The sequence below is a fragment of the Lepisosteus oculatus genome, chromosome 19, assembly GCF_040954835.1.
Source record: "Lepisosteus oculatus isolate fLepOcu1 chromosome 19, fLepOcu1.hap2, whole genome shotgun sequence".
Taxonomy (NCBI): domain Eukaryota; kingdom Metazoa; phylum Chordata; class Actinopteri; order Semionotiformes; family Lepisosteidae; genus Lepisosteus; species Lepisosteus oculatus.
This window is the reverse complement of record NC_090714.1, coordinates 12749260-12774300: the sequence shown is the minus strand read 5'-3', so window position 1 is coordinate 12774300 and position 25041 is coordinate 12749260. Positions and strand designations below refer to the sequence as shown.

Genomic DNA, 25041 nt, shown 5'->3' with positions numbered 1-25041 from the left:
ACTGGTTTGCAAGCACCATTGCTTTTTGCCAAATTAAATTTGCGATTGTCTTTTCAGGTCATGAAAATAAAAATCTTGTTTTTAAGAAGATGGGTACCACTTCATTCATGCAACTACACAAACTGCTGGGAATTCACAAAAAAAGTCTTTGTTCACCTAAGGCTTTTGCATTGTTCAGGATTGTGAACATGGGCCAACTATAACTGGGGTACAAAATCATAAAGTAACCAAAAACGTAAAAAAATACTTTTTACTTACATATTCCATATTCCAAAGATGTCTTTTGTGCTTCGTAAAATGTTTTGCAAGATCAATCACTCTGTGAAGCAAATTCCACTCTGGGACATGACTGGTTATATGAACGTCTTCAGTATATGTGCACTTAAGACATAATAATTTATGCTAGATTGGTTGCTCAAACATTTCAACATATTACTTGTTGCATATACTGCTGTTTGTTCAGAGAGATTCTGATGTATTTGCTGTGTTAACTAGAAAAATGGCTTCTGAAAAGACTCAAAGCTCAGAAACAGAAACTTGTGACACAGGTATTACAAGCTTCCTCCAAGAATAAGCACTACACCTTCATACACTTGTGCTGTATCTGTCCGTATTAGTCCCTAGTACTGGTTTCTCTGTCAACTCAGTATCATTGTGGTTGAATGTGTAACGTCTGAAGAGGATATTAAAGCAGAATCACTCATAACACAGGTAATTCATAAGCAGCAAGTGAGAGCTGAAATAGTATTGTAAAAGTCTACATTAATCATAGAAAATAGACCAGACTTCTATTAGAAAGGAGGACCTTGAGACCTTGGCAAAACACAAAGACAGCTCTGAATTTAACCACTTTTTTATTGGCACCTCTTTCAAAATACAGGGAGAGGTACTGTTTTACAAAATCGCTTCAATGAAAAGCAGCAAAATAAACTGAAGGAAAAAAGATGCATTTGCAGGGAGCAAAATGCCTCTCTCTACACTGTGAACCAATCGAAAGAGAATGGGTAGTCAGAAATCAAGGATTCTGGAGATCCTTCGAAAAAGTGCCTTCAAATCTGGTATTGAAAGAGCTTGATTATGGTCTTTTCTTAAAGTAAAATACAGCCCACAACAGACTACGGTCTGTAGGGGAAAGCAAAAGACCAGATGAGAACCGTCAACGAGGTGGAACACTTTCAAACTATGAGAAACTCCCTTGAATTATTAAGCACTTTCCAACATAACCTCAAAAGACATTTGATAAAGCATTTGGTAAAATAACAGATGGTATGATGGTGGCCATATTTTGTAAAACAGATGACTCGATCTTTGTCATAATGGTTTCGATTACCTAATTGGCAGCTCGCCTGTTCTAGATGGTAAAAAACTCCCTTTAAATGATATTTGTGTGAAAACTGCATGAAGATGTTTTTTCTTATTGTTTTCTTTCTAGCTGGAAGAGTGTTATATATAAAGTTTGTGAGTGGATCCCAAAAAAATGAAGACAGCAGCATAGAATGACATTAAACAGCATATACTCTCAAACATTATCTTCAAATTTTAGTAATTTTGTAAAGATCATGCCCTACGTATAGTTCAATATTGTATTTCAAATGAAAGGACAGTCAAAACAATGGAAGTGATCAGGGCATGAATTAGTGTGAAAAAAAAATCTTAAGCTCAAGTGCATTCCCAGAAGAGTTTGAACAAACGGATCTGAGGATTCTGGAGGAATGGGAGAAAATACCATCCATGAAGCTGTGAAGCCAGTAACCCATACCATTAAAGAAACCATGCACTAGGACGTGAACTGCATTGTAATGTATTGCTAACAGCTCCAGCCAAACAGTGGAAACTGCTTCATATTATCACTGAAGCTCAGTATCATGCCTACCCTGTAAAACTGGGCCAATTACATTTTTTTGAGAAATAAAGTTCTGGGACTGTTTTCAAAGCCTCCCCCCCACCACAACAATCAAAACATTTTAATTAACTGTGTAGTCTAAACCTTTAATACCAGGTTCATTCAATATACAGTGTCTAAATTTTTGTCTTAATTTGTATAAATGTTGTTAAATAAATCATAAGTTTTGTACTTTGCCCTTTGCATTCAGCACTTTCTGCATACACATTAAACAACAAATTGAAGAACTGAAGCGGATAACAAATTAAATACAATTTTTACAGTTCAATGTACAGGCTTGAAGAGCTTGATATATAAAATCTACAAACATAAACGGGCATTCCAAGAGGGGGGGGAGGGGGGATAAATCTGCAAGAACTTTACCACTTCACTTTCAAGTAAATCTTAAATGGATCATTTTCAAGCACAACTAACCGCTTCAGCTGTTCCTTAAACACGGCAGGGAAAGGCCGAGACCGTTATCCGCCAGCATGCCTGCATGCCCCCTTCTTCTTTTCAATTCTCTGGCCTCGCAGCACGAGACTGGCTGGGATAGATTTGAACCGCTTCAGCTTGTCGGACTTTTCAGAAACTACTACTCTTCCCGGAAATCGATTCAGTCTTTCAAAGGGTCACCCTTACGACCGCTCCGTTCTCGTACTGAAGAAGTACTTGCCTGACCCCCCACGGCGGGTTTTGCGACCTTCATTATTTGCACTGAGCGCACCTGTTCCTACAGCGCGGATGCGGGTTCACCCTGCATGGGTGGACGAGTGGACCATCACGCTGGGAGGGGGCGGGGGGAGGGGTGGGGGGGCTAGCTGATGATCCTGCTAATGGCTTGGAGAGATGGGAAGTCCTCATCTCCCGCGTGCAAGGTCTTATGGGCCACAAAGTCCTCCTGCGCCAGGACTTGCCTGCAGGTGGGACAGATCTGGCAGTCCAAGTCCAGGTTGTTGTTGGCAGTGCCGGTCTGCCAGGCGCTCTTTTTATTCTTCCTGGGCTTGCTGCCGCCCTGCTTCTCCAGCACCCGGAGGTCGCTGTGGGCCGAGAGGAGCTCCTGCTGCTTGCCGGTGTCCGGCAGGAGGACTAGCAGTTCGTTAAAGATCCTCTTGAAGTTCTCTCCCAGCAGGTCTCGGCAGCTCCTGTGGTACTGCGCAGCAGAGATCAGACCCTGGGATTGGGGAAGACAGCGGGGTTAAGATCCCTGTTTAGCCTAAAGACGAGGGGCAGCTGAAAATGTTTCATTTGGACGTCTTTTTCAATATCATGAACATTTTAAAAAAATGGAATCAGCGCAACGTAGAAGGGGTACAGCAGAATAAAAAGAAGGAAAGAGCCGAGGTTCATTCCGGACTGAAATGGAGAAAGAAGAAACAGCGTTTTGTCTGTTGGGACTTCCCTGACGGAGAAACATTTCTTCTCGCGACACAATCCTCACCAACGTCACGGCCAGGTGTGTTGCCCAGGAAAGTAGAGCACAGCCTAATTCGTTTGAAGTTAAACTCACATTTGTTTTGTTTTCTCCAAAATATATGCGCCTGTGAACTAAAGGTTACAAAGAGTGCAGACAGTACATGTCTTTGTGAAAGTGACAGAATTTCCTAGACGCGCTTACCTGTCTGAATTGGCCTGAGTAGGTTTTGAATTCGTTGAACTTCGACTCGTCGTTGTTTAGGAACTTTTTTATGGATTTAATGAGTTCCATATTTCTGGCCTGGAAATTCTCGGGTACGAGGTAGGTGCCTGCAGAATACACTGGTCTGGAATTGAACAAGTAAAATTAGAATGGCATAGCTTCGGTTACCTTTTATCCACTACTATATAGACATCATAATAATAATAATAATAATAATAATAATAATAATAATTGCTTACACTTATATAGGGCTTTTCTGGACACTCCACTCAAAGCACATTACAGGTAATGGGGACTCCCCTCCACCACCACCAATGTGCAGCATCCACCTGGATGATGCGACGGCAGCCATAGTGCGACACACACCACACATCAGCTATCAGTGGGGAGGAGAGCAGAGTAATGTAGCCAATTCATAGAGGGGGATTATTAGGAGGCCATGATTGGTAAGGGCCAATGGGAAATTTGGCCAGGACACCGGGGTTACACCCCTACTCTTTTCGAGAAGCGCCCTGGGATTTTTAATGACCACAGAGAGTCAGGACATCGGTTTTACGTCTCATCCGAAGGACGGTGCCCGTTTACAGTATAGTGTCCCCATCACTATACTGGGGCATTAGGACCCACATGGACAGCAGGGTGAGCACCCCCTGCTGGCCCCACTAACACCTCTTTCACATAAGACATAAGAATTAGAATCCCTAAATTACGAGACTCACTAGAATGTTAGCTAACACTTCCCAGGAATAAATATTTACAACCAGGCCTAGAAACAAAACAAACTGCAAAACAAATTCTGCACTATTTTTTTTCTTCTGCACGATGGTTATTTCTTCTGCAGGGTGGATGCAGCTGATCAGATTGGCTTCTTTGCGGTTGATTTCGTGGTCTCAATACTCCCTCTTGTGGGGAGTTAAGGTTCTGCAGCAGGATGTGCTGTTCACTTACTCCGTGACCGATGGAATGGCAGGCTCTAAGAGATTCGCATTCAAGGAAATGCCAGTGAAGCCGGGGGGAGGTTTGCTAATAGGTGTAGCTAGCCCAGGGGGAGGTGGAGGTAGGCCCGTCTGTCCTCCCTTCATGGGAAACGCAGTCTTGAAACCTGGTGGAATATAAAACAGGTGGGGAGCTGCGTCAGCATGCGTAGGCTGCAAAGGGACAAGTAATAGGTTCATTCCATGCTGAAAAGAGAAGAAAGAAAACACAACGTTTCTTCCTCACACCTGAAGAAGGCTCCACGGCCGAAACGTTGCGTTTTCTTCTCTTTTCAGCGTGGAATAAACCTATTACTTGTCCCTTTGGAACATAAAACAGCCACTGACTTTTTTTTTAAACACTTTCTAAATGCGGCCCTTTCCAGACACCTTGGGTCGACAGTGCAAAAAAAAAAAAAGCCAACACAATTAGCTCAGCAAAGTTTAAACGCCACTTGCTCGCTTTTCGCTTTGTATTACCAACCGATGTTTTAAGGCATGCTTTAAACAGAGCATTGCAAGATTTATGCTTGTATTAATTTGAATTTTAGCAGACAATAAGACTGCTCAATAGCCAACCTGCAGCTGCTTTAGCAAATCACCTGGAATGGCTCCATGGACACACAGTTTTCACTGTATTCAGCATAACCACACGACTTGTATATATTGCACACACCATGAACACATAGCAACTCTACTAATATTGGGCTTTATTCAATTTCTATAACATCTAGTATTATGTAACCCTTTTTCATAACCTTAATTTTGTGATTTTTGTGATTCTTGTGATTTTTGTGAGCTCGCAGAAAAGACATTTCATTGCCAGCTCCTACCGCTGCGGCACGCTGTATTGTTGTGCATGCGATAAATAAACTCCGATTCTATTTGATTAACGCTCTGAGGGGTTGCTACGTGTTTCTGCCATGGTACGGTGAAAACGGGCAGGGCATTTTGGTATTTTTACCAGCTTTTGCTCACTTGCTCTAAACGTGGCAATGGCGAAAGGCAACCCGTGCGATTGCCCCAGCCAGACTTTAATTTCCCAGCTGTGGGCGAGGGACGCAGCCCCACGGTCTTGGACTCTACCTGGCGGAGGTTTCTTAGGCATGAGCGCCGGAAACTCTTCTTCCTCGGGGAGCGGGCAGGGATCTGGGGCGACTTGCTTTCTCAGTCCCGGCGGCTCCTTGGGCACCACCACGCCGCTGCTGTCGGGCGGCTTGTCGGCGTGGCCGTTAACCAACGGGTTCGTTTTGGGGGCGGCGGGAAAGACGGGCGCGGTGACGTCCGGAGTGGGCGCCTTACTGTCGGGAACGTTCTCCTTCTGGGCCACGGCCGGGGCTGCTTCCTCGGCGGGCGGCAGAGAGGAGGAGGAGGAGGAGGAGGAGGAGGAAGATGGGGTCGGCCTCTCTCCCCCCACCTTCTTCCTCTTGCCCACCTTGGACGCGGGCGGGGAGGAGGTCTTCCCCGTCAGCAGGGAGGAGATGTCCAGCATGGTCGGAATGCTGCGGATTTCCTGAGTGGTCCTGCCGGCCTTGTCGTCCTCGTCGTCGGAGCAGGCGGGCTTGGCCCTGGAGCTGGCCTTGGCGTTGTTCCCCGGCGCGGGCTTCTTCTTGGCCTGTGAGGGACTGGAAGAGGAGAAGGCCGGCGCGGCTGGTTTCGCCAAATTCTTGTTCGCGGCGTTGGCCCAGGCAGACGAGGTGCCGCCGAGCGGCTTATGAGGCTTAATTTTGGACACCAGGGCTGGAAAGTCCTCTTCTTGGAAGGAGGACGGTTTCCTGGGCTGGGCAGTGTAGGCTGTGGTCATGGGAGAAGTCAGTGCCACGCTGGACAGACTGGGGAAATCGTCTTCTTTGAGCTCGACAGGAACCGATTTGATCGCGCTGGAAAATCAGGAGAGGGAAAACACAAATGAGATGAGCGGGCCGTCATCGTTTTATGCTTTCTCACCCGCACATACGCTCCAAAAATCCTCAATCATTGAAAAGGCTATCAGGAAAAGGTCAGGTACGACCGCGAGCATGGGTGAGATACCGAACATTGCTAGACGGAACCTGGTTTTAACCTTTTCTGACTGGAAGGCCAGTTTCAAAGAAAGCATCTCAACAAGGACATACATTTCAAATCAAAGAGGAAATGTAAGTCTATATTCATCATAAAGAACAACTTATAATTTTCAATAATCAGTGGCAGTATTAACTACACATCCACTGTAAGTGAGATCAGGCCTACTATCTCAGATTTCTACACTGCAGGATGCATGGATGCAAAGCTTCTCATTGATTCTGGAGACACTCTAACCCCTAATTAAAAGCATGATTTAGAACATACAAACATGCAAAGCAAAAGCACGGACCTTTCTGTGTATGTTGTTAATTAACACTTGCAAATTAGTGTGAATTATGTACTCGCTGACCTAAAACGTCTTAAGAGTATTGCAAAGACAAACTAAAACACCAGAATGAAGATAAGAATCCAATGAAATCGGGCAAAAGTAGCCCACTGACAAGGAAGTAGCCCAGACTAAATGTCTACTGTCAATTGCTTGGAAAGAAATGTACAGCTATAGTTAATGGTGTTGCCCAGGTGGTCTGCGTTACATCTAAAGCAAATGGAAAGACTGAAAATGTGCCGGGTAACCATGCTAGGAATTTAAACCAGGAGCACAGAACAAGAAAATGAACAAAAAGCAGACTGCATTATTTGGAAATACATGAAATAGAACCTTGAAGTCAAGACAAGCATAATCATTGTACAACAGTCTGCTGCAATAAACAAAATGTCTCCCAAGCAAAAACCCAACAAAGGAGACAGTTTCATGAAAATTGTTTTAATGGGGCTTTGAAACTGCAAATGACGTCAAAGTGGATTAGGTGCCATTCTTTCTTTGGTCCAAGCTACAGAATTGTACACCCAAGCAGACCTACAGTGCGCACACACAATGGATTTTTAAAGCGCTTTTGTGATGCAGCAGGGAATATGTGAATAGAAAGTAGTGTTATTCTCTTGAAAGCGCTATTCGTCTGCTTAAGGTAAGAGCTCTGAAGCTCGAAAGTGTTAAAAATAATAGATGAAGGCCGGGCTCTTACAGAGTAAAGCAGTAAAGCATAAATGCACTTCTTGACCCACTATAGATTATAAAGAAACAAAAATGAAATAAAAATAGTAAAAGTTTATTTTAGCGATCGGTTCTGAACTCAGCTAGACTTTACAATTTATGTTTTTCCAGTCGGGTTCAGTTGCATTTCTTAAAAAGCACTTCAATTGTGGTTAAAGTTTAAATTGATTCAGAATGGTTACTAGCTATGACTTGGTCTGTGACTGTGACTGTGGAGTGCAATGTTAACCAACATCTTAAAAATGATTCCATGTAATTCCAAAGTATATCATATCTCTTTAAAGAGCAGAAAGACATGCAACTTAACAATATAAGAAAGACTCAAAACTAAATGAGGCCCTTTGGTTTGTTGATTAGTAAATAAATGATAGCAAGGATATCATCGAGATGCATCTTGAAAGAAGTCATGGTATCAGCTTTAACAGCATGGCTGGGTAGCTTTTTCCATACTCTTGCAACAATTAGTCTTACTCCTACAACACTTGTAAGCTACTGATGAACCATGCAAATCTGTTCCATTAAGAAAAATCTCTCCCTGAGGTTCTGAAGATTACTTAGACGACTTAACTTGACAAATCTCCATACCTGAATCGATTCACAACCATTACTGTTCTCAACCTATAGAAATCGACCTGGACTAAGGCTAAGGCTCTCTGGTCCAGGGTTGAAGATCCTTACCTTAGTCAAAGGTTTTTAACTCCTCATTTTTGTTTCAGCGGTTAGCTAACTAATTAACTCCCATTAAGATTTTTATAGAGTTGGATGGGGTTAGCAGTAAGTACCACACTGGATTAATTTGTGTCTTTCACACTGTAACACAATTATTACTATTACACCATGAATTAAAAACGTTAAGATTTCTAATATTTTTTCTGTTGCCCTGAACGAACAGGCACAGCCTAGCTCTGCTGTTTCCAGCCTTTAGGAGACAGGCCTCTGGGCTAAACAGGATGTCCTGAACCTAAAACAAACCAGGGCATCATAAATTGGGTTCACTTTGACATCTCTCATGACAAAATGGCAACATCGGCTCCTCTCAGTCTGTAACATCACAGGGCGGCTCAGAGTGTTTGAAGGCTGGAATTACTCGCCTTCCCACCATAGTTCTCAGCTCCAGCCCTGCCTCTCACTCAAACAACCACCGTAACTTCAACCCTAACCACAGGTTACTATAGTAACCCTTACTGTAACCCTAGCACCCATCCTTACACTGTCTAACCAATCATTAATTGTGCTTTCCCCCCCACTCTGAATCAGTTCTGATAGACTTAAAACATTTAACATCATGTTGAAATCAGTATTACAAACTTACAGACCCAGCAGGCATTCAACCGCTGCTCGTTTCAGGTTCCTTGACAGAGCCCGTGTTATTTAACAGAGGACGCAGTACTTTTTGGGTGACCGATACTGACAATAAGTCAGCTTTCTGCCTCTTTTCTTTACTCTATACGGATGTGCACTACAACCCACCTTGGAATGGATGCCATAGGTGCAGCTGTTGCCCCAAGAACTGGGAAGTCTTCCCCCTTCAGAGGAGCGCTGCCATTTACTGACTTACTTGCTTCTTTAGGACCTAAATCAAAGAAAAGTAAAGTAACATACGGCTTGATCCTGGATCCCCACAGCATGCTGTAATCTGTATTCCAGAGCTTTGAGCAAAATGACTCTCCATAATTACACACAAATGTCCAACTGATATAAAATATGACAAGTGTTGTTGAGTGCCTACTTAACCGGAAAGCAAATAACAGCTGTATTAGGAGAGACTTTCGTCCGAGATGGATGTGATATCTGGGCGACGTTCCTTTTTTAAAACGCGCGCACACCTGGGGCTTCGCTGGGTGGCTTGGTCGTGCTCCTGAGGTTCCGGCCGTCCTCGGCCTCCATCGCCTCCTCTTTGCGGGGTTTCGGGGGCTCTCGCTCCTGAGCCTGACGTTTCTCCTCCAGCCGGCGAGCTGCCACGGACGCTCGGACCGCAGCCGCGATCTCTCTGTCCTCCTCCTCCCTGCGAGCGACAAACGGCGACAAATGTGTCAGCAGGCCGGAGTCCGAGATGTCGGAACTACTCTAGTGGCAAGAAAGTGCTCCTCTGCCTTCGTAATACCAGCAGGCCCCTATCTCCCCCACTGTTGGGCCAACCGCCTACTAGCGATCAACCAGCCAATGACTTCGTTAGTTACACGGGAAGCCTGTGCAGGGGAGAATCGGGTCGCGGGGGTCTCGGCAGCGCTGAAATAGCGGCGCAAGAGCCTACCTGTTGTATCTCCAGCTTCCTCTCCGGTTCTGCTGCCCTCCCCTAGCTCCTCCTCTCGTCGGCCTCAGGGACCGGACATAGCTCTCCGATTCCTCGTAGTCCTCTACTCCAACGACAGCAGAGAACACGCCACCATCAGGGGGTCCGACTACAAGCTGTCACTGAGCTCCTCACCCCCTGTGAGGCCCCCTCTGTCTTGACCTCATACCACATTTGATCCGTTTCATCCGGAATTAAAAAGAACTTCATCCCAAGGACACCTCTTCAGCCCCAATTAACAAAATTGTGTAAATTGGATAAAATTGGGTAAAATACCCACTTGTCCCCCTGGGCCTCAGCTCACCTTCATTCCTCCTCTGGTGTCGCGAGGCGTAGCTGAACTGCAGGTCTATGTAGCGGTTCAAGCGCGCCTCGGCCCTGTTCTTGCTGTGAGAGGAGGCCTTGTGGGCCTTGTAGTCGATCTCCGTGCGGAAGGCGTGGGTGAACTGTTCGGTGCTGCAGCGGCCCTCCTCGCACAGGTAGTGCTTCTCGCGGAAGTGCTCGCGGAGGTACTCGTAGTCGCTGCGGAAACCCGGGAACAAAAACCCATCAGGTTACAAAAAGCCTCCGGGGGGGGGGGACGAGTCAATGCCGGAGGAACTTCGACACGATCCCCACGGCAGGGTTCCACCCAAGAGCCTGCGTCCGTAACGGGAAAAACTGCACGCGTCTGAACCTCCAGAGTGAAAGGGGGAAAATGCGCACTGCTGACTGAGTCATTCCTCTACTGAATATGGCCTAAAAAAACATGGCGCCATCTTCCAAAATCACACAAATGACACAACAAAAAAGCCGATCACCTCTCCTATTTTAACTGTAAAAGAAAACATGTGAATGCCCACTAAAAAAAAAAAGACTGACTAACCGATGCCTTTTATGGTTTCTGAGATGACGCCTGGCTTGGTCGATTACCCAACAATGGGCAAGGACTAAAATACCGAAACAACAAAATCATTCTGTGTTTCAGTTCACGAGCTGCCATTTGTTTTTCAATTCTACCGACACGACGCTCCTCGACAGCGCCCAGAGCAGACAGGCCAAAACGGGAATCCTGGACACCTGTAGTATTCCTGTGCGCCGTCCGAATCGCAGAAATGGCAGAAATAGTGCTCGGTCCTCAGGTGCTTCAGCAGCTCGTCGTTGTCCAAGTAGCGGTCGTCACAGAATTTACACAGAGGGTGCCCGCGGTGGGACGTATCGTCGGGGTCTCCCTGCGTGCGGTGGCGGGCTAGTTCCTTCCGGTTGTACCACCTCCGCTCGTGGGTGAAGATCTGTCGGGGGTGGAAGCAGTGCACGGCAAACGTCAACGTCAAGCACCTGGACAGCACCAGTTAAGCCAAACTACTCCCAATTCAATTCAAGCTCGATTGTCCCCTAGGGGAAATCTGTTTTACGGCACAGTCAAACACAACACAATGACAATACACACAATCAAAAGGGAGGAGAACACAGCAGTGTTACAGGAGAAACCACAGCCTGAGGAACAGTGAGTCTGTCTCCCAATAATACTCCATCTGTCTACGGTATTTGTAAATACTTTATGATATGTCTCTGTTGTAAATGTCTGTAGATTTTATTTCACTTGTATTTTTTGTTTTGTTTCATGTGAATTTCAGGATTTTTATTTGCTGTGGCAACACTGATTGTACCCATCGGTCATGCTGATAAAGCGCCTTGAATTGAATTGAATTGAAACAAGAGACGAGGTAGTTCCTTTGCCTTGTTTAAGAGTGTGATTGCAGTGGGGATGAAAGATTTCCTGAGCCTGCTGGTTTTACACCTGGGGGCACAGAGGCATCTCCCAGATGGGAGAAGTGTGAATTCGCAATGGAGGGGGTGAGACACGCACTCCCTGATGCTTTTGGCTATCTTAGTCACCCTCTGTAAAGGATGCTTAAGTTGATTTGATTATTCCTGATTATATTGCCCCTTATATTCACGAATTTACCAGCCTATTACAATTACCGGTACTTATGCTGCCAAACCAACAAGTGAAGCAGTATGTCAAGACACTTTCAATGAATGATTGGTAGAAAAGTGTAAGAATAGTTTTATCCAACTTAAAGTACCTGAGTTTTCTAAGAAAGACGTGTCTCTGTTGGCCTTTTTTATAGATCGTGTCACATTTGTCCCATTTTAGGTTTTTGTCAGTGACCAGTCCCACGTACTTATAGTCATCGAAACTTTCAACAGGCTGACCATCAATTATAGTGGGTTGAGGGGGTGTGGTATTTCTCCTAAAATCAATAACCAGTTCATTTCCTATGACATCCAAAGTAGCTGACTGTCAACAAACAAACACCTGCATGCAGAACAGTCACAATGCTGCCTTTCAGGCTACCCTCTAATTATGAAAGAAGTCCCTTTACCGGTTTGACTAACTTATCTTGCAATACTTCACCTTGAGATTTCATACAAGCAACCTTCACATTTCCTAGCACTCTCTTCCACTGTTAACCTTCACCCCTACTAAATCTTTAATTATTTCAATGCTCTTTCAAGCAGCCCTGGGAGAGCTAAGTGGATAAAAGTGGCTAGACAGAGCTCCTGGAAAGGAATGGAGAACAGAAAAGGGGCTGTCCTGATATTTGGATATCCAGCACGACACACGAACTCTCAATACCCCTTAGTTTGACAAGAGGTGTATGGTCAACGGCAGTGTCTACCTTAAGGTATTTCACACACAGTTTACAGCAGAAGAGCTCGTGCTGCTTCCTCATATGGTGCTCCAGCTCCTCGAACTTGGAAAAGACTCTCGGTTCAGGACACTGCGGGCATTCCGATTGTAAAATCTTCCTGAAATCAAGGAGGGAGGCAAAGTCAAAATACTTTAAGATGTCTGGGAGATCGCGGTCTCACGACGCGCCGCCCGAGCTCGGCAAGGCTCAAACCCATTCCTCTCATTAAAAGCTGCTGCCACAGCTCTCTCCACGCCCCAGCTGAACAAACAAAAAGGATGACGTCTTGTCAACCTGTCGCAATCAGAGGCAGGCAGAATTTCCAAATACAAGTGCTTGCTCCTACTTGATCCTATTAATGAAGTAATAACCAATTAAGAGCATGAAGTACCGATGGACTGGAGTCACACAAAGGAATAAAATGGCTAAGAATAGGCCTGTCCCTATCCTTGGTCCTGTGAGGTTTCCCCCCCCAAAAAAAAACACTTACCTGAACTGTGCGTAGATCTTGGAATCACTGAAGTAAATATCGTACTTCTTCTCGCACTGAAGCTGTTGGGAACGTATTGCGGCAAACGGTTCGAGTTTCTTGACAAAAATGACCTGGAAGAGAAACAATGTTCGTCAGGTCAGTCCAGCTATTCACACAGACAGACTCCTCGCAAGACCAGTTACGAATTGGAATGACTGCAAGCGAGCCAAGAAAAACCCAACAGGTGAGGTCAAATAGGTCCAGAAAATAAACGTTGTTCCTGACTCGCAAGCGCCCTGGCAAAATCTTTCAAACTGACTGACGAAACAAGAGGAAACGTTATTCAATATGAGCAGGTTCAAATAACAAAATGATTCGGCACAGAACATCTCTGTTGCCTAAAATGTATAACCTGTAGTTTTCATTAAAGCTTTCCAAAGAAGGGCTGGTAAAAAAAAAGGAGTTTTCTAAGACCAGATTTTCAATATCTTCACTGTCTTAAAAGCTTCCTCTACAGCAGACAACTGTTAATTATTAATTTGACTTCAGGTGACCTGGTAAACAGTTACTGGATTATAACCTTCATGAAATAAAATGCTAGTAAAAACACAAACACAGAACAGTGTTTATTTGTACATTTTTTATCTAACATGCTTGACAAATACATACCATTTCTTAATTTAGGACGATTTCGTTCTCACTTTAACAGGCTTGAGCGTAGTCAGCAACAGGGACCTCGTGCAACACAATATCACGCTCCCTGGTGCAAACAGTCGCTCTAGGTAAACATCCTCACCTATGAGTTTTAATTTCCATGTTTCCTGTTATTAGGAGTTCTACTTACACTAGTGCTTAATGCATCTTTGGAAGATACAACTAGTTCAGCTTCAACCACAAGGCTGGGTCACTCATTCCAGACTCTCACACCCCTGAATTTACTACAGCGGTATTAAAATTTACCCCTAGCACTTACACTAATCAGCTAAATGGCTTTTCATAGCTATGAATAACTACCAGGTTAGAAATAATAATAATAATAATAATAATAATAATAATAATAGCTTACATTTATATAGCGCTTTTGTGGACACTCCACTCAAAGCGCTTTACAGGTAATGGGGATCCCCTCCACCACCACCAGTGTGCAGCCCCACCTGAATGATGCGACAGCAGCCATAGTGCGCCAGAACGCTCCCCACACATCAGCTCTCAGTGGGGAGGAGAGTAATGAAGCCAGTTCATAGATGGGGATTATTAGGAGGCCATGATTGGTAAGGGCCAATGGGAAATTTGGCCAGGACGCCAGGGTTACACCCCTTCTCTTTTCGCGAAACGCCCTGGGATTTTTAATGACCACAGAGAGTCAGGACCTCGGTTTTACGGCCCAACCGAAGGACGGCTTCGGAAAGTAGGGTGCATTTGAGTGACCCCATTCCCAGATGGGATATCTCAAACCGACCCTTTAACTTCCAGACATTGTCTTTGCACGTGTGTTTTCAGATCTAAAGCATAAATAGATGCCCTTGTGTACCAGCATCCAAGTACAAAGATAAGACCAGCTGCGGCCGGCGAGAGCGACCTCAGAGCAAAGCGTTGCGGGGGATTGTAAGAATGTATCACCTGTAAACCACCCACATCCACTAACAAACCGTCTGCGTTAAACGGAGTTAACCTTGATCTATTAAGAGGCACACAGTCGTGGATGGTCAGTCAAAGGAGCGAGGGGACTTGGGGAACTTGACAACGAGCTCCGAAAGCAATACCTACACAGACAGTCCTGACGCGCATGGCCGACTGGGGGACGGAGCCCGGACATGCCTGAAGTTAAAGTTTTCTTGGGGACTGACTGATTAACACGAAGCTAGACAGCCCCTTCAAATCGATCTGCCAGCAGGCCTCTCAGAGAAAACTTCAATCCAACCGCCGGTGTCGTTCTGATGCCTCGTAAGGGACCCGTGGTGCCACAGTAACACGGCTCGCCATCTTCCAGAGAAGCGACACAGGGGAAACTGCTCGAGCACCATTTTTTTTTTTTACCGATTTCGCAAAAGACAGCTGGAGAGGTCCTGCGAACTCTTGTCAAGGGGCCGGACAGCAGCGTGTTTCTACCACAGCCGAGCGCATGTTCGCTCGGAGCAGTTCCGGGAGTGGGTGTACTGTCCGGCCCCTCTGACACACGTACACCCTCCCTCACTCACCCTTAACAAACAAAAACTAGAACTGGCCAAGACCAAAGAATACAAATCCCAGTTAACTAGATATTAACGGTGGGGCTGGGATAGCTTCATCAAAGTCGTCGCCGCATATTTTGCAGTCGTATCACACTCACAGTTCTGCCCTTTATACATGTTTTATTCTTTACATTCAAGAGAAACTATACAGGCACTAAAACACCCCGGTCTGTCCGCTGTCTGCTGCACAGCCCGTCTCGGTTAAGGCCTAGGCAGCCACTCTGCCACCCCGGCCTGGTGTGCCCGCAGTGACGGTACCTTGTCCAGCTCCTCCCGGCAGACGGCGCAATACTTCTGCTGACACAACACCCGCATCTTGGTGGAGCAGCGGTAGCACACCGGGTGATCACACTTGCCCACGGCGAAAATGTCGAGCTCCTGGCAGCACAGGACGCAGCTCCGCTCGGTATCCTTGCCAGACTTTTGATCCATGGCTGAAGATGACAGAAACCCCCGGGCCTCGGTTGGACAACTTCACTGTGAGCTCTCTGCAGTCCAGAATCCTCTACCGGCCGGCGCGCTCCCCGGTGACGTCATGACGCAAACCAAAGAGTGCCAGCAGGACGATGATCTTTCTGCGGGGCCGATGGGTTTCGTGCGTCAGTATAAGGCAGATGCGCCCTCTAGTGCTTTTACGTGGAAACTACAGCGGCTAGAAGGATTCCATAAAATGAAAACTAAGAAGACAACAGGAGGAGGTTGTTTCTAAAATACTGTACGTGTTATTTTGCATTCAGAAGGCTTATGACGTACAAGGTGTTAAGCAGATGAGTTAATTTTTTTTAAATGAGTTAAAAAAAGCTCTGATAAAAAGTACTGAGATAAAGGATTGGCCGTTCAAAATAAATAGTCTGGGAAACGCATTTACCTAACGTTTTTTTTATATCTTCTTGAAAAGCATGGAAATCCATGAAAGGCCTGTGGCCAAGATGGAGTCAAAAAATGAGGTGCTGCTTTCCAACCATGTCCTGAGAACCAGGTGTTTCCCTGAGATCTGGAATCAATGCTAATAATATAAGTTTTCTTACACTTCTATAGCACTTTTCTGGACACTCCACTCAAAGTGCTTTACAGGTAATTGGGATCCCCTCCACCCCCACCAGTGTGCAGCCCCACCTGGATGATGCGACGGCAGCCATAGTGCGCCAGAACGCTCACCACACACCAGCTCTCAGTGGGGAGGGGAATAGAGTGATGAAGCCAGTTCAGAGATGGGGATTATTAGGAGGCCATGATTGGTAAAAGCCAATGGGAAATTTGGCCAGGACACCAGGGTAACAGCCCTACTCTTTTCAAGAAACACCCTGAGATTTTTAAGGACCAGAGAGTCAGGACCTCAGTTTTACATCTCATCCAAAAGACAGCACCTTTTTTCAGTATAGTGTCCCCGTCACTATACTGGGACATGAGGACCCACACAGACTACAGATCGAGAACTCCTTACAGATTTTTCCAGAAGAACGGCAGATCTCAGGGAAACAGGTACTGCTTCACACTTATCAACAATGCATGCATATACTTTAATCTGATGATCAGGAATATCAATCTCCCCACAAAAATCTGGCTCTAAATATTTAGATATATAAACCAACGCATTGCCCTGTATGACAGTGAAGTGTGGGGAAAAAAACCTTCAATCAGAGATCTGTAAAATATACTGCAAGTACAGAGTAAACACAGATCTATGTGTGCAGGGCTAAAATAGACTGATACCCACTGTTGCTGTACCATCAGAAGCCTCTGATGAGCCAAGAACAGAATCAACCAAATTCAGGCACAAACCAAACACCATTACTTCCCCCACTGGAAGTTATGCTGTTTGTATGTCATACATACAAATACAACCGAAACTGGAAGGCTACCATGTTCTAAAAAGACAACGTATATAGCGCCCTCTACTGCTTTTACTTGTAAATTACAGTGACCAGAAGAGGTTATTGAGGTAATGAAGATGAAGCAGCCTACAGTCGAAGGTTAGGATACAACGTATCCCATTTCATTTATACTTTTTCCAGGTCATAGGAGGGTAATGTAGCTAAAAAATGACAACATGACTGGATATGAACCATTGTCACAACACAGCGTGATGTAAGACGCCCCACAGTAACCGCAGGAGACATTTTTTATTTGAGCTCAATGTGTTCTTATGCTTTGAAGAAGTCAATGCAGCATGGACAAGGACCATTTAAACAAAATTCTATTTAATAAAAGAATTTGGGAACGGAGTACCATTCTGTTCAATTCAGCATTTTATTCCACCCAGCTATTTTCAGTAACTGCTTAGTGCAATATAAGTTTGAGGTATTATTATTTTATTTTACAAAACACACAGATACAAACATTGCTTACTGAATTCTACAACTCACTGTTGACAAGGATCAAAGAGTATAGTGGTCTAATAAGATAATATACTTAAAATCTCAGACTCTCTTTACTTTTCGGCTTTTATTTCTGTGCACCAATTGTATGATAATGCAATCTTAAATTAGAAGAATGTAAACCACTATATATATATGATATATATTTGTTTTGGACATGATGCAACCTTACATAGATAGGATCTCATGGTACAAAATGTAAAATAAAGTATTTTGCACAACACAAACACTTCAATATTTTCCTTTTTATTACTGACTGAAACACCTCAATACAATACAAAAACAAAATAGAGGAAATCAAGAGTAAAAGATAAGGAAGTCCTATGGCTGGAAAATGTATTTAGATCAATCTGTCTTGTTATGCTGAAAAGACGTGAGTCTGACTTTATTTGAACTGGTACACAACTTCTTTTCAATGCAGGAAGAGAGAGTTTAAGTTGTACCAGGAAATCTCAAAGAGAAAAATGTATATAACAAATGAAATGCTCTTTCTAGAGCTGTGCATGTGATCCCTCTATCAATGAGCAACTAAAAAGAAAACAATTGATATATGCCAGATGGTCTCTTCCACTTTAAAACATATGTTCTCAGGTTGCATTGTGGTAAAATGCTACTCCATCTCCATGTCATCCTCCTCTTCTGGATCGTCTTCATCAAAGTATCGCTCCTCTTCATCGCGACTCACAATATCCAGATTGTCATAGTCTGGGTTCTCATCCACCTCACTGTAACAAAGCAGCAGAAAGTGTCACTGTGTCACTGTCCCTGCATGCTTTCACATGCAAAAGGGTTTTGTGCATTCCAGCCCTGGATGCATACTTCTTGCATTCGGCTACTCATGTGCCATGCATGTGCATAAACTGAATGTGCCAGTCTTTCCAACCTGAATGGACAGAATGATAAAGTCCAAACTGCATTGCTATGCGCATTCCATCATGCTGACTTAAACCCATACTTGCCTGTAGTTAAAGTCCTGATCTTTGCCATCCAGGAATCTCTGGTGCATTCGACTGATGAACTCCTCCCTCAGCAGGGCTTTCTCCTCTGGCGTGGGCTCCCACTGCTGCTCCCCAGAGACGTGGTCTTCAGACAGAACAGAGTGACTGACTGGCGCAGAGTTACTGACTCGCTGACTCCCATAGGGCTGAGACGCACTGATGTGCTGTCCGACATGCTGACGCTCATAACCCGCCACAGTGATATCCAACCAAGACAGTGTGTAACTGACAACAGGACACAACAACAGCCTGAAAAACTGATACCTCCATAATCTCGATACACACCCATCGTTGCCAATTTCCAATTGACAAAGCCTTTGGAGCAGGGAGCTACACTTTTTAAAACACACATCCAGCAACAACAATCCATCATTAGGACTTGGGTTTTGTAGTAGGCGAATAGCCAGAAGGCAAAACTTTCATTTCATCCCGGCGAAGAATGGGACTTAGTAAAGATGAAAGAAACAAAACCCCAAAAGCCCAGCCCTCCAAAAAGGCCTTCTCACCTTCCTCTTCCTCCACCTCCTCCGTGGCGCCCTCCTCTCTGTCCTGCTGCTCCTGCAGCCGGTCCTGGATCAGGCCCTCCTGGTAGGAGTGCAGCAGCAGCTCTGCCAGGCTGTGTGCCCCCTGCTCCTGCCCGGCTGCGACGCGCTGGCACAGCTCCTCGTCGCTCAGGTACTGCCCGATGTACTGCTCGTACAGCAGGGGGTCCCGGGCCCGCATCTGCTCCTCGCTGAAATACTGTCCCTCTGCGAGACAGACACACAGTGGAGGGGAGCCTCCCCTTAGATCAGTTCAACGGGCAGGAAGTAAAAAGAAAATCAGGTTGAATTCTAAAGGGGGTAGTAACATCCCAAATCCCAAACGCTGATAAAACATCATTAGCAGTGCAGACACATTGGAAGACAACAACGCAACAATTATCCAATTATCTGTAGGTCTCTGTGTTGTCTCAATGTATTGAGTGTAGTGAGACACTGGCCAGCAAGAACTCATTTTTAGGATAATCTCAAACTCATATTAATATTCATCTAAGGGACTGGCCTTCCTCTCTCCCTGTGCCAATGGTTCCCAGTCCCGGTCCTCACACCCACTGGTTTTCATTGCCCCCCTCCTTTCTTTTCAACTGAACTTGATCCAAGAAGTTGCGTCCTTGAAATATTTGCATTTTATTTCACTCACAGTGCGTAAACCAACGCTTAAAGCTGCAACCTGTTTAAGAGCTGGAAAAAAGCAATTCAGATCAATCATAATATTATGTCCATGAAGATTGTGGTTGTGTAACTGAGGGCTCAGCAGGTGTGTGTGGGTCATCAAGACTCATCAGGGAACCATTGCTTTGTGATTGATAGATTGTTCTTATTGATTGCATATTGATCACTTATTGATTCCTCACAGAGGCCCATGTCTCTTATTTTCGCCCCCTTTTATTTCACTTCCCCTCACTCGATTCCCTTTTTTCTCACCACTTTGTCCATTGCCCCTACCTTGCTGGAGGGCCCTGAGGGCAGCGAATCGGTGGTTTCGGACCCTGGTTCTGTTGGCCTGGCTGGAGGCCCGGTTCCGCACCTCCTTGCAGTAGTGCTGGGCACGACAGTCGGTGGTCAAGTGAGCGAAGGGGCCCAGGTGCTCAGGCTGCAGGTAAGCCCGGTACCGTTCCAGAAAGACGAGAGGCTTGGCCCGATACTGCTCCAGCAGAACCTGTCTCCTCTGGGCCATGGTCAGGTCTGGCTCCCCCAGCTGCTGGCTTTTCACTGGAGCTTCACTCTCGGCCACTGCCCACAACATAGCCGACAGCTCGCTGGAGCCTTCATCCTGGACAGAAGGAATCTGGAAGGCACGGCGTTAGGGGAGAGAAAGAAAAAACAGAATGAGAAAAAGAAGGCTCTGGTAGGCAAGAATCAGAGAGAGAGAGCTCTATGGAAAGCTAATCTAACACCCTACAGTAATATATTTTGCTTTCGTGCTTTCTGGTATATCTGACCCTGCAGCATCACAGGAACTGCTCACAACTGCTGGTGGCAACACCTTATAACAAAGGCATACAATACAACACATTGACGAAGAGGAAACACAACCTTGGGTTTAGCAGAGTGCATGTGCCTCACTTTGCTCAAGTACTAAAAAATACGCTTGGGCTACTTTGTTGTACTTTGATTCGACAGTTATTTGCTTAGCTTTCCATTGAAGAGCATTTGGAAAGAAAGTTTTTCACAAAGTACTTTTTAAAAAAACTACCCAAGGTGAATTAAATGTATCCATTGTCTAGCAGTTTTCATGAAGATGGCACATTTCAGCTACAACCCCTGTACCTCATTTTCAATTTCCCTGCTCTGTCCAGCTGTGTCTGCACTGGGAGTTTCCAGAGTCCCATTCTGGTCCTCTGTTGCTGAGCAGGCAGGCTCATCTTTGTCGGAGCTGGAAGAGCTTGCAGTGGGTTCGATCTCTCCCCACAGAGCTGCAGAGACACCAACAACAGTGAAGAGCAGACCAAAAATGTCCCCAGTTCTTTATTTTCATCTCAAAATGATACGACTGTGCTTTCAGACTTTCAGCAGGTTGCTGCATTTCATAATTAAAATTATGTGTAGGTCAATAAAATAAAGGAAAGGCAAAACAAAAACAAAAAACCCGAAACATTCCCAACGTTGAAACAATCAACATTGTATCAACATTTTGTTGATAAAAAATCTGTTTTCTCATATAAATAAAGGGCGATCTTAAGTTCTAACACGTAAATTGCAATATCGCTCCACGATGGGCTATTTACTGCAGCGGTTCTCGGGCTCTGAGAAGGATGTCTGACCTCAATGTCTTACAAACATCCTCTCCTGAGGGACTGCGTTTATTTGACCAAAGGTATGCGTATCGTTAATACTGAAGACAGTGTACACTTTCTTACTTTATCGTACTAAGAAATTTTTTCTATCGTTATAATAATAAAACGAATGGCTCAGAGCGAGCCAAAGGTAATAACAAAGAAAAACAGCATTGACATTACATGAAATCATTCTCCTTTCCTCCGAAGTTCTGAAATGTAAGTAAACGATATTAAATTTTCTTGATTCCGACCATTTTCAGACCCATCTCACTCCCATTACAACCCCACTTCCTCTGGTCCATCACTGTTATTGGTCCCTATTTTGTTAGTACAACACGTTGAACATCACTCGTTCCTACCCGACTGCTTAGACGATTTCAGTAAACGCAGTCACGGTCCCATCAATATATATTTTTATGTTAGACGTAGCTACAAGTAATTGCCGAGTTGCCGAATTTATATTTAGTACATAAACATGATATTGTCCGCATTTCTTTTTTTTATTGCTCGCTGGGTGTATTTGTTGCATTCTTTTTTTTTTTGGTTCTATAATATTATTTATGTCTCTGTTGTGTGTAAATGTAAATACTTAAGTGTAGACGTGATTTTACAATACTACTGTATTCAGATTGAATTTCGAGGACTCTTACCGTACGCGCTAATTTTGGACCAGCCTACAAGTACCTTTTAACAGTCAATCTAAAAATGAGACCATTAGATGGCGCGCGTTAGAAACACGAAAACGTTAGAGAATTACCGAAATATTTTTGTTTATTACACACCAATATAAAACGGAGTAAAAATCCTATTTTCAAACAGCAGTTATTTTAACTAGAAACAAAACAAACTGCACGTTAAAGTGAACAACTAGAAAAAGATACTTTAACTGCATATTTCTGAACAAGTAGCGTGCACTAATACTGTACAACGATACCTTAATCTGACCTGGCAATCATATTTTGCAGCTGCAGTCTGAAGCAGATTACACTACATTTAGTGTCACATTACACGTTCATTTACTTCAATGGTCGATAGGTTAAAAACAATTACAATTATCAATCATATTGCTGCTGTCATCCATGGGATTCTGACTTTCCCACATATGCCTGTGTCTGTGGGAAACATTTTCAAAACTTCCCTAGGGACTCCCAGTTTATGTTGAATTTACAAGTAATATCTTTGGAAATACAGTACAAAGCATGCCATTTAATTTGTGAGACTTCCTTGTCCTGTGGGTGGGTGGCACAGTGGTTAGGATTTCTGCCTGCAGTCTTGGGGTCCTGGGTTAAATTCAGGATCTGCCGGGGGGGCTGTCTGAATGGAGTTTGCATGTTCTCCCTGTGTTTGTGTGGGGTTTCTTGCTCCAGTTTCCTCCCACAGTTCAAAGTTATGCTGGTAGGTTGATTGGCTTCTGGGAGCACTGGCCCTGGTGTGAAGGTGTGTCTGCTCTGGGATGGATTGGTGCCTTGTGTCCAGGCTGTATCCCACCTTGCACCTGTTATTTGCTGGGATAGTCTCTGGCTGGCCCACGACCCTGAATTGAATTCACTCCAGTTAGTAAATGGATGGATGTCCTTCGGATGTTCTACACAAGCACATTCATTCTTGAGGTGAATGAACAAACCTTTCTGCTCAGCTAGTATCCAAGGTCTTGTGCAGGCTTCAGTACTGTTATGTAAGGACCTCCAAAATGATGGGATATATCTGAGACACATTATGGCCATCATTGCCAGTTGGATTAAACCACACAATTTGATTTTACACCTTTTCTATTCAATTATTTTAAAAAAAATACTTTTAACATGCAATACAACACAGTTTCAGCTGGCTATATGAAGGATAGTAAATTATTAAATTGAATGTCCTTTACTTGATCGTTTGAAATATGAACAGTGTGAAGTTTCCTAATGATGGAACAATTGATGCATACTTCTGTTAGGAGATGAAAGACGCTGAGCACAAAGCTGTAATTTGATTGTTTACTTAGAGTAACATTTTGTAGAAGATTTTCCTTAGTAAATGAATGGGCTTTTTCTAAATATATTGTAGTTAGTTAAAAGTTAAATAACTCGGGAAATTCCACAGAGGGTGGTCACTCCGTTAACATGTTATGAATCTCATGTCATTCTTTTCATTCTCTAGGGCTTTGTTGAGATACCTAAAATGCCCTAATACCTGGAAATTACGGGATGGGCTAGGATTGAAGCCTTCAGGGACTGGTCCACCTTGCGTGCGCCGGTCCTTGAAGACTTCCTTGGATCTCCAGATACTAAGGGCCCTCTGTTCCATTTTAGCCTCAGGGCTTTCCTTCCATTCCACAGATTTCTTGGCCTGTTTTATAGTGCCTGCATGGTATTGTTGTACCTACCTGAACTGCAAGCCTCCCTTCTCCTTGTCTTGTTCATCCCACCTCTGAAGTCCTGTTTTGTCTTGCCTCTCTCTCTGACAGCTCTCAGTGTCGAGTGCTGCAGGCCTCCCATCTGAAGGAGCTTTTCTTCTATAGTCTCACCCTCCAGGATGTTTTTTTTTCCTTAAAAAATGTTTATAAGTAAAAGTCCTAAATGAAAAGCTCTTGTTCTATTGCTGTTCTACTCATGTCCGCTTGCTGGCTTAGGAGGTGGGTCTAGATCGTGCGGACTGCTGTCTTGATCACAAAGCCTCTGTTCTCCACCATAAACGTCCTGCTCTCCAATACTTTGGCCTTTGACCACATCTTGAGGAATTATAGCCATGGCGTTCCCAGTTTCACGAATCTGAGTCTCAGCCTGGAAGGATTCACTTCCTGACTAACCAATCTTCTCTTCAACCTCAAGTTACCTGTAATATCAACCTTGGTCCCGTGGGACCCAACCTAAAACCCTCCCCTTCAGTTCTAACATCCAGGCCTCTGATGGTGACGTTTTGGATCGAGCAGTACCAGATCACTGGGAAGGACCTGCATTATGGGTTGATACTGGATCTGCAGCTGTTCAGCCCACGATTGTCTACAAGTTCCACATTTTCCATTTGCCAGATGATTCATGCCAATTGACCTGGCGACTGCATGGCAATGTGGGACTTGAAAGACACCTGCTCTTGTGCACCAGACTAACGCAGGTGTTGAATAAGGTTCATGCTTGATAGGAGATTGCTCAAGCTCTGCATCCTTCCTTTTGCTCTACCCTAGAGCAAAGTCTCAAATTGTAAGGACACAGTCTCACAGTAACAGTCTGCCTGTGCTGGATTATCTGGATGACTGACTCCTCATCAACTAGCTCAACGAGTTCGAGCTGGAGCTCCCAATTGCTGCTGCTGTAGCAACATCTTGCCCACCTGGGCTTGGCAGCGCAATTGGAAGACAAGTGTTCTGACCCTGGCTTAGGCCACTACATTCTCAGACTGGCAGCTCGACTTGATGGAGACGACAGCATGTCAGACGCAAATCATAGATGTTGTTGGACACACTGGAACAGTACTGTTTGGGTGCAGCTCTCACCGATTGGCACTCCAGTTCCTCCAGCTACTGGCCATGATAGAATCATCACAGATATTCCTGCTGGGTCTCCTGCATACCCCAACAC

General features: G+C 44.6%; 2 protein-coding genes across 3 annotated transcripts; both read right to left on the bottom strand.

Annotated features, from left to right (window-relative positions):
• Window positions 1-837: 837 nt before the first annotated feature.
• znf598 (zinc finger protein 598) lies at window positions 838-15827 on the bottom strand. The gene is made up of 12 exons (XM_015360276.2): window positions 15543-15827; window positions 13072-13184; window positions 12570-12699; window positions 10963-11174; window positions 10208-10425; window positions 9865-9967; window positions 9437-9615; window positions 9081-9183; window positions 5582-6375; window positions 4470-4623; window positions 3501-3645; window positions 838-3056 (listed from the first exon to the last, which is right to left on the bottom strand). The coding sequence occupies exons 1-12, from the start codon at window positions 15714-15716 to the stop codon at window positions 2700-2702; spliced, it is 2682 nt and encodes an 893-aa protein (XP_015215762.2). The 5' UTR covers window positions 15717-15827; the 3' UTR covers window positions 838-2699.
• A 2065-nt stretch (window positions 15828-17892) lies between these two features.
• Window positions 17893-21782, bottom strand: ccdc97 (coiled-coil domain containing 97). 2 transcript variants are annotated; one of them, XM_015360084.2, is made up of 6 exons: window positions 21662-21782; window positions 20973-21118; window positions 20148-20490; window positions 19167-19409; window positions 18622-18745; window positions 17893-18387 (listed from the first exon to the last, which is right to left on the bottom strand). In XM_015360084.2, exons 1-6 carry the CDS (start codon window positions 21669-21671, stop codon window positions 18273-18275), a joined length of 981 nt encoding a protein of 326 aa, XP_015215570.2. In that variant the 5' UTR covers window positions 21672-21782; the 3' UTR covers window positions 17893-18272. The 2 variants fall into 2 exon arrangements, with proteins under 2 accessions (XP_015215570.2, XP_069037049.1); XM_069180948.1 differs by lacking the exon at window positions 18622-18745.
• Window positions 21783-25041: the final 3259 nt, after the last annotated feature.